Source organism: Trachinotus anak, unplaced genomic scaffold (genome assembly GCF_046630095.1).
Source record: "Trachinotus anak isolate AG129_WGS33_773 ecotype Australia unplaced genomic scaffold, CSIRO_AGI_Tana_v1 ptg000002l, whole genome shotgun sequence".
Taxonomy (NCBI): Eukaryota; Metazoa; Chordata; class Actinopteri; order Carangiformes; family Carangidae; genus Trachinotus; species Trachinotus anak.
This window is the reverse complement of record NW_027273853.1, coordinates 22,556,174-22,566,486: the sequence shown is the minus strand read 5'-3', so window position 1 is coordinate 22,566,486 and position 10,313 is coordinate 22,556,174. Positions and strand designations below refer to the sequence as shown.

The 10,313-nt window shown below is 38.8% G+C and overlaps 1 protein-coding gene across 1 annotated transcript in view; it reads left to right on the top strand.

Moving 5' to 3' along the window:
- The window catches only part of tead1a (TEA domain family member 1a), a 45,854-nt gene extending 37,490 nt beyond the window's left edge, over nt 1-8,364 (top strand). The window contains exons 10-12 of the mRNA XM_071506386.1: nt 1,556-1,696; nt 3,036-3,188; nt 3,326-8,364. Of these exons, the coding sequence (XP_071362487.1) occupies nt 1,556-1,696; nt 3,036-3,188; nt 3,326-3,439 (408 nt within the window). The 3' untranslated portion in view covers nt 3,440-8,364. The remainder of the gene's footprint in view (nt 1-1,555; nt 1,697-3,035; nt 3,189-3,325) is intronic.
- Nucleotides 8,365-10,313: the final 1,949 nt, after the last annotated feature.

Below are 10,313 nucleotides of genomic sequence, written 5' to 3'. Positions count from 1 at the left end.
TTTGTCCAGATTTTCAGAGATCTCTCTCTGAGGTTTCTGCTTCCTCCTCAATCTAATGGAGGGAAAACGATTTTGTTGGTGGTGCACACAGCACTCAACAATCACTTTTAACAATCACCCGTCTGCAGGTAACCCGTTCATGTCAAACTCACTCTGTGCAGCCTAAAATTGTAGCAGCTCACAGATATTTATTTTAAATTCTAGCGGAGATCTCAAAGTTTGTCTGGGAAAATGCATATGAATATGAATGCTATACGATGTAATGCTGCAGCCATACAAACATGCAATCTTTGGTTTGAATGTTTCAGTGTAAACACCACTTCAACAAACCTGGAAAAAGGTGATACAGAGTGTGTGTGATAGTATCAGACAGAGTGGAAGAAGATCATTTTAACAGCCTCAAAGCTTCTTAAGACGAAACAAAAGTTGAGAACTTGTTAAAAAAAACAGCAGCATCTTCATCTTACGGAAGCCCTGAAAAGCGAGTAATTATTTATTTATTTATTTATTTTTGGCCAGGATCATTTCTCAGTTTTGTTTTTTTTTCTGGGAAGAAAAAGAAACTGAGAAAAATGATCGCCCCACCAAAATATATTTTTTTTACTCAGGGGTCGTTTTCACAGAAAAGAAAAATGTTACAGGTTATGTAATGTTACTGTTCCTTCTCTTGACTAGAAATGTGTTTTAATCAGCAAAGGGTTTCTGCCAGAAACAGTTTGGGAAGTGAGGTGAGACAGTACAACAAGAAACAAAGCTCAAACATATGTTAAGATGTAAAAGGAGAATGTATCCTGTGTAGGACTTTCAACTGGGAGAGTGGGCTTTGAGTATTGCTATGTATATTGATTTAGTTAAATATTCTTTTCAGTTTTTCTTTATCTGTATTTCAAACCTTTCATCCTGAATGACCTGAGGGCACACTTCTCCCTTGTCCTCTCCCATGTTTAAGGTTAAGGTTGAAAATCCAAACACCTTCCTGCTTATGAACCGTTTTCATAGGGACTATTTCTCCCACTAAAGTAGTCCCACTAAAACTGTCCCATTATCCTCGGTCGAGTTTAGAAATATATGAATGTCTGCAGTCACACTCATTATTTTCTGATATCTTGTGTGATGAGAGGGGAGTGGTTGGAGCTGAACACGCCAGGTTTCAGAGCAGGGTAGTTTTGAACAGGCTACTCTGCACTGTTTAACAGCAGATTATTAAAGAGGGAAAATGACGAGTTATTATATCCCTACACCTGACGAAGGTTAAGATGCTCGAGCTAATGTGCATCTTAATTTTTGAACATGGCCTTTTCTTATAAATTTGAGTTGTGTAATGACAGAACTCAGTCAGTCTCAGCCTGATACTGTGCAGCGTGGACATGCGATGTGACTGATTCACCAGCAGAGGGTGCCGTTGGCTTACTCTGGTAACTCAAAGTTAATGTTGCTCAGCCTCATGAACACCGTTGTTTCTGTGTAATTGATTTAATCCAACACTCAAATCCTTCCACAGTCATTTATATTGTTGATAATGTTGTTGATCAGGATTTAATGCTGTGGCTTTCAGGCGGACCTGAATTATAACGTGCAGGACGACCCCTCAGCCTTCTACGGTGTGAGCAGCCAGTACGAGAGCTCGGAGAACATGACCATCACCTGCTCCACCAAGGTCTGCTCTTTCGGCAAGCAGGTGGTTGAGAAGGTGGAGGTGAGGATGGTTTTAAATTCTCATTATGAAGTGCGGTCTATAGAAGCAACAAAGGACCTTTTCATGGTCCTTAGGGGATTAAACTTAAAGCCCATCCAACATTTGCTCCTCTTTACATGTTATTTAAAGGTTTCTGGCTCACAAAAAGTGATGGATTTTCTCCATTAATTAAATTAAATTAAATTCTCGTAGCCAGTGTTGAACAAAGAAACCAGAGACACACAAAATCAAGAGTTGGAAGTCCCTCAGCTAATGTCTAATTGATGACTTATCAACATGAAGGTTCAGTCAGGTCTTTCAGGTTAGACATGCTTTAAATCAAGTGCACACAGTTATTACAGAAAAACATAGTAAAAGAGAACTCCAGTGATTTCCCATATGTTTATTAAATATATGTGCATAATAGAATAAAACCACATATGTAAAAATCATGTATGAAATAAGAAATCAGAAATTGAAATAATTTCATATATTCACACATATATCCAGCCCATACAAATATTTATGTTTATGTATGTATGCTTATATTGTAGACATATGTTACATAAGTCAGTGTTGCTGATATTTTATACAGTAGGGTCCAAAAGTCTGAGACCACTTTCCCAGAATGTTTTTGTTTAAGATTAATAGGAAATTAATAAGAAAAACATATAATTGGTAAGAATTCTTACACGTATGTTGTTAACTTGCACATATAAATTACATATATATCATTAACATATTTGGTCACAACATGTTAAACCATGTAAAAATTCATTATATAGATCTTTTTAATATATGTACTTACAAATTTTACTATGGGTATTTCATATATGTTATACATTTATATATTCCTATATTCAGAGGATGTATATGTGTGATAACAATATAGGTGACATATATAGCAACATCACTCTTAATATAGTGATATATATTTCATATATGACACAAGTGTTAATTTTGAATCCTCATAAAGTTGTGGGACTTGTAAGAGACAGACAAAAATAAGTGGTTGAAATCAGCTCAGCAGACTCCAAAAACACTGGATCCTACAGTTCCCATGATGCAACAGGATGTGTTTCTGTGTTAGACCCTCCCACATCTTTCACACTCCATTGTTCTACATTGTCATGCAGATGTTGTGTAACCAAATAGACAACCTTTTATGACATCTCTACAGTGAAGTCCTCAGACTTGACAAAGCTCCTTCAGAAGACATTATAAACCTGTTTTCACAGGCAGAGATAAACTGATAAACTTACTTGTAAAAACCCCCCTTTAAACTTCCCCCTTAATGCTCAGTTACCACATTTGCTGTGATAATAAGTGTCCTCTTCCTCCCTCCCTCCCTCTCTCTCAGACGGAGTACGCACGGTTTGAAAATGGACGTTTCGTCTACAGAATCAGTCGTTCTCCGATGTGTGAATACATGATCAACTTCATCCACAAGCTCAAACACCTGCCTGAGAAATACATGATGAACAGTGTGCTGGAGAATTTCACTATTCTGCTGGTGAGGACATCCGTCAGTGTGTCTGTCTGCGTGTGTGTGCCTGCATTATACTACGAACACCTAATTTAAAAAAGAAATCTTTAATCTTTCTTTCCTGTGTGTGTGTGTGTGTGTGTGTGTGTGTGTGTGTCTGTTAGGTGGTGAGCAACAGAGACACTCAGGAGACCTTGCTGTGTATGGCGTGTGTGTTCGAGGTGTCCAACAATGAGCATGGAGCACAGCACCACATCTATCGACTCGTCAAGGAATAACACGCACACTTATACATATAAATATATATATATATATACACACAGACACACACATATGGCCTTTGTTTGGTGATTAATGGCGACACTGGAGGTAAAAATGTCAAGTGTCTTTTCAGCCAGACAACCTCAATTTAGTGAAGAAAGAAATTGGCTCTATTTTCATTGCTGCCCATGAGACAAAACATTAAGGGGTAATTTTTAATTAGCGTCAGATACAACACACAATATTAACTCCAACCTGAGAGGTAGATGCAGATCATTAGCTGAAAAAAGCACAGTGGCAGTGCAGCCATAGAAACACGTTAAAATCGACCTGGGTGGTTTTCCCAAAAACATCCTGACTCAGACATCACCAGGAGATGTCACGTCTCCTGCTAATTGGTTTTCTTACCCACTTTCTGAGATGATGGAAATGAAAGTCGTATTTCTGTCGCTTGTGTTTGGGGAAACAAAAAAAGAAAATCTAATTTTCTGCTCCTGTGAAATAAGTGTGTGTGTTATCTGCCAAGATATTGACGGACACTGAAGGTCAGACCCTGTGTATCATCAATAACCAGAGAAGGAAATAACACTACTGCATTACTATATAGTACAATATAGAGGTGGACTTGTACAGATAGCCACTGCAAATTGTGTGAGCTGCATTCTTGCACAAAAAAGAGGTTTGACCCAAAGAAAAGAAAATCAAATTTTTACCTTTTGTATGTTTTCATCTAAAAAAAAAAAAAAAAAAGAATAGCTTCTGAACTTTGGGAAATTGTTTATTGATAGTAGCATATAGACTATATTTTAATTCCAGGAACACTATCTAAAATTTATGTCAATAAGAAACTATAAGTGAAATTGAACAATTCAGGTACCTTTTTTGTGCAACAGGTGACTCTTCATCTTCTAGATATACATAAATAAATAAGTCAAGACCTTGTTGGAGTTGTCATCCTCAAGATTTCAGTCCTGGTTGATTTGGCGTTAGCTGTCAGCAACAAATACGTTCTGTTTCCTGTGGCTCTTTCACAGTAAAAGCCAGCAGCTGTAGGAACTGTGTTAGTGTTAGCATGAATTTAATACAGCTGTGACATTGCTTCTCTCGGAGAAGAAACAGGAAACAACGAGGCTGAGTAACATTTGATTAGATTCATGCCTTGTTTCCTATTATTTGAGCCAAAGACTGGATTTGATTTTATGAAAATCTTGAGGATTATAACTTTAAATTTATTGTGGTCAGTCCATTGAAAAGCACTGTGAACCTTCTGAACTATACAACAACGTCATTCGTGGTGTTCAAGGAAAGGAAAAGTTTCCTAGGGTTAAAATAAACAGTTAAAAGAAAACCCATGATCTGAAAATTAAGCCTGGCTTAGTTCAGTATTCTTATACCAGCTAACTTGAGCTTTAACACGTCCATAATGACACATGCATTCACACCTGAAATGTTATTTCAACCGTATTTAAATTGAAGTTTTCCACGTGAGGACGGCTTGTTCAGTGCTTGATTTCAGCTCCGGGGGGCGTTAATACAGCTGAAGACACAGTTCCCTTTAATCAGCGGAGGACTGGTTTCATCCAGTTACACAATACTATGTCAGCACAAAAGTGATTTATGAGACAGAAACCAAAAAAACTGTTGATGAAGTGTAGTGTAGCAGGTGCCGACCGGTGGTCCGTCCGTGTCATGCTCAGCAGCATGAAGTGCCTTTGGTTGGAAACAGAAGTAGACGTTCTGCTGTTGCAGATGGTGGGTAGAAAGATATTTTAATGAATATACTGACACATAATAGGGTATCAAATGCTCCAATACTCAGTGTCTAATCCAAATTCCATATGTAAAGGCTGTTCCTTGTTGTAATTTGTAGACAGTCACCGGTGGACCATCCTAAAGGATCCGTTTTTATTTCCGACGTGATGTCAGTGAGTCACTCTCTGGTTCGCTGAGTATCTGATGGCTAATAACCAGCTCGTATGTGTGTGACAGGTCCATGTTGAACAGCCTGCACATGATGGTGCCTCATTCATAAAATGCAACTGTTACTACGACAGGAGACCTAACTCGTATCTTCACATCCCTACTGTAAAATGATTGGGGAAAAAAAGAATAATTGGGCCTTTATTGATCATAAAATTAAATCATCATTCAAATCAAGTACATAGGGAGATGTCCTTGTTGGTGGCTGAGTTTTTTTCTAAACTGGAAAATGCACTTATTCACTTTCTTGCCAAGAGTTAGATGAGAAGACTGATTCTAGTCTCATGCCACAATAAACATGAAGCTGCAGCCAGGAGACGGTTAGCTTAGCTTAGCATAGGTAGGTGTGCAGTAAATAAGTGTGTTTCTATCAACTGACCGACATCAGATACATGCAAAGAAGCAGAAATGCCATATTTCTTCCACGTTTTCTCCTTTGGTCCCACTGTTTGAGGTGCAACTCGAACTCTATTAATTAATTGCATCACTTTATTCTTCCAGCAGTTAAATGGCACCGAACTGGAGAGATAGTGCAAGCCGCTCTTCTCGCTTATCTCAATGAACCAACTCACAGAACAGCAGTGTAATTAACGTTTGAGCTGTATGTGCTGCAGCATTTTTGCTGGATCTGTACATTTTTACAGATTAAACAAAAACAATACATATTTAGTGGGTTTTAAAGATGCTTCTAGACAGATTTTTATTTTATTTTAATTTATTTTTACCATGGCTGTTTCCACCCATTTCCAGTCTTTATGGTAATAAAAGCTAAACTCTGTACTGTGCTTCATATTTGCTGTTTAACTGTACGTATTTAGTGTATAAAAACACTTGTGGCATCGATCTTCTCATCTATCTCTTGGCAGACACTTAAAAACTACACTCTCTTACAATTCACACCCAACATGGCCAGAATATGTCAATCAACACCTGGTCCACTGATAACCAGGGAACTGCTCCAACTAACCGAGCAAAGTCAGCCAGAGTCAAATCACGTACCTGCTGAACAGATCCCAGGGCTTCTTTCATGTGGCTGTAGTGGTAGATGTTCAACTTCAGGACAAATGTGAAACTCATAACACTCATAATAACATCTCATCTGGACATAAAAAGATGAAATTACTTGCATCTTGATGAATGGGATCATCACCATCTTCTTCCGTCCCTCCAGGACCTGTACGCCTCAAGGACTCTGAGGCGTGCAGGGAAGATTGTAGCTGACTCCTCCCACCCTGGACACAAACTCTTTGTGACACTCCCCTCTGGCAGGAGGCTGCGGTCCTTCAGGACCAAAACCTCTCGCCACAAAAATAGCTTCTTCCCATCTGCTATTAGCCTTATCAACAAGGCTAGAGAGCCCCACTGTTGCTGATCAATTGCACCAATCACCAGAAAAAATTCCTTGTATGTGAAAACATACTTGGCAATAAAACTGATTCTGATTCTGATTCTGATTCTGATTCTGATTCTGATGAGGCCCAGAGCTTTTCATGTTATAATAATGAAGGATTCATGTGGAGGTTGATCAGCAAACTGTCACGACTCACAGGGTTATGTTTCCAGTGTGACCAGCTGGGATGCTATGTGGTGTCCAGAAGATCCAGGTGTTTAGGGCAACTTTAACTATTTTACCAAACCTGAGAAGAGCCATCTTTAGTCAGCTGGCCAACTGCTAAATATTTGGTCTTACTGAGTAACGACTCAGATCCGACTCAGAGGACTTTTTACCTTTGTGCCTAAAAGTATTTAGATTTGTCATCGTCCCAACCCTCTATATTTTGACTCTTATTTGTCTTATGACCCCTGCGGGTGTCTCTCTGGGTTACAGCCAACACCGTCATCTCAACACAGCAGTGAATCCCATTGGCGGGAGACCTCCCCTGCCTGCAGCTTTCCCAGAGTTTAGTCTCACACCACGGCAGTTTGTCATTTGCAGGCAGACCTCTCGGCCTTCACACCAGAGTACCAACATGTAACATGTACGTGATAATATAACACACAGCCTCAGGGGGCTGATTTTGCAATAATGACCCTCTGTCCGGACATTATCTACCACCTGCTTACCAAAGACAGTCGCCATGCAACACAAAACACAGAGGAAAAGGGATTTATTACAAGCTAGAGTAACTTACAAGCTTCTGCCAAAAAAAGAGAGACTTCTAAGGAACAGGACTATCAGCTTAGAAACATCTGTAGCTCATGGGCTACACTGTAAAACTGTACAGATGTAAAAAAAAAAATTTTGAATTTGACCCGTCTGATTGAATATGGACACCTTTTATCATCTTGTTTGGCAGACTGAAGAAGCCCTGTATGAGAAGGCCACTGGAAACTGTGGTTTATTCAGATGCCCTACATCTCTGTTTAACTCAGCTGTAGGACTTTACTGTTAAATGTCTACTCATTATAACCAGCTAGAGAACGTGCTCACACTAATAAAGCCCCACAAAAAGCAGTGTATACATTCAAACTGCAGTGAACTGCTGAGTTTCTGAGTCATTGTTGTCTGTGTTGTCAATGTTATCTCGTCCGTGCAAGTTGGATATTTATCTTCTTTTTCCGAACCTCATGTGGCACAGAAATCCTGTCTGTAATCAATTCCAAAATGGCCTTGAATCTTTTCACTCCAGTGCATGTGCAATGCATCTGTGTGTGTGCACTGAGGGTTTTTGATAAGGTGCTTTGTATAAAGGTGACAATAACGTTTATTACAGATGTTGTGTATATCTTTGATATTCTAATGTTTATCCTATTTTGCGAAGAAGAGAGTACATTTAGGAAAAAAAAAAAAAATCCAAAAGCTAGTGATGTGTGTCTGTTGGTACTGCACAGGGTCTGATCTTTGCTTTGTAACCTTTTTTTCCCCCTCATGGCTAAAAGTATGTTAGATATTTTCTAGCTTTGTAGAGACTTTGTACGCATATGCTATTCAGTTTAAATAAATGGTCAGTTCCAAACTGTGCCCTGGGGTTTTGTCTTTACTCATTAGTCCATATGGATAATGATGCAGAGTCTTCATTCTGAACTCTCAATGTATTTTTTATTACATTTTATCATAAATATGTACATTACATTCACTCAACACTTTATTTGTCCTGCGAGCTCTGACAACACTGCAGTTCTCATGCTGCTGCTTTCCTTTGTTTTCATGCAGCAGTCAAAAGAACAAAATCGTTTCTCATAGACACTGATTTACTTCTGCGATCAATACCGATGACGCTGCTTTTCTGTTGAAGTTTATTATTCAGATGTGTTCATCAACAAGCTCATTGTATAAATCCCCATATACAAAATATCAAAGCTAACTGTCTGGACTTGTCAGACAGATGTGTTTAATAACGCATGTCCAAAAAATAACAGAAAACAGATGAATTTCAAGTTGAATTAGTATCATGTTCACCCTCAGATGTTAGTTCATCACATCAGTGTCATGGAGCACGGAGCAGACAGATCTCACAGAGGGACAACAGACCTCACGTAGGGAGGAAGATGTGCACAGTCAGAGGGAGAGAGTTGGACACAGATCAACAGAGCTGACATGTTGCTGTAGGAGCGGAAACATGTTCATTTTCATGTGTGTGTATTTTGTAAAAACAAACATCAGATAAAATGCTGTTACCGTAGAAAATGTGTTTGGTTGGCCATTGAGGTGTTGGAGATTATTTTGAAGGGCCCCTAACCTTGTTAACACATTCATATGATGTTTTTATATAATGCAAGAAATATCATGAGCTAAAGAAGCAGTCAGCACCGTGGCTGTGTATTTCCACCTTGGAACTGCAGTGAACCAATGACAGTCTCATGAGTAGAATTACCGCCTTTTGGTCATATGCCTCCGCCACATGCGATCAGCTGGTTCGAATCCACCCTGTTGTCGGTACCTGGAAGATCAGTGGGGACGTGATAGAGTGAGATCTAGATCAAAAATTTCACTGAAGCTCTTCAGAAGCAAACACGTGCTGTGAAGTACCAGCTGGTCTTCTAACAGCCTGAGCTAATTGGTCAGACAACAGGCTACTATTTCTTAGAGCACTGATTCTGCATTTGGTATCGTCTCTCCTGGGACAGAAGGCCTGATCCAGATGTTTCAGTAAGCATGGATATGCTTACAGCCCCAGTTTTTGATGTATTTTCACTTTTTATGTGGGAAAATATTAATCATAACAAGGGATTTTTACAGAGTTTTAAACACGTCTGGAGAGGAACTTTAATTGTTTTTCATTTACATCAATTACATGAATGAATTAGTTCTAGCCGTTAGTTTTGACTGTACAAAATGTACAAATGCATTTTCTGTTTATAAATGACTGTTGTTGACACAGGTTTGCTGAGTCGGCTGTCTGGACCTGATTATTGGGTAAACTGGGAAAATGACAGGTAAACGCAGTTTCATGTTTTCTGTCACACTGTCACTCCCTGTTTGTAAATAAATGTGTTCAAGAAATAATGCATAATCAGTTACATGTTGTGTTACCATCTGAGGATTAGTTTGACACCAGGAGATTACTGAAATTATGAAACATTTGTGTTTGAAACGCTCTGACATCTGTGAGGATTTACACAATGTTGTTGTAATGCATATTGTGCAGAGGCACCAAGAAATGGGTTTGAGAATTTCACAGTGTATTTGACAACTGAGAAAAGCTGTAAATATTTTGCCCTAAAATAATTTTGTGTGAATGGGGAGCTTCAGCAGGTGAATGTGGCTCCAACCATGAAGTATCATTTATGAACATAAGAGGGAGCCATACTCAAAAAAAAAAAAGCATTTATTTGCATCAGCAGCCCTGATTATTCATATTCATTTGCTAATGAATTGATGATTGAATTATTTCACCTCTCAGTAAATTTAATGGATTGTACATTTACATAAAATAGGGTTTCGAAACACAAAGCGACACCCAGGTGAAT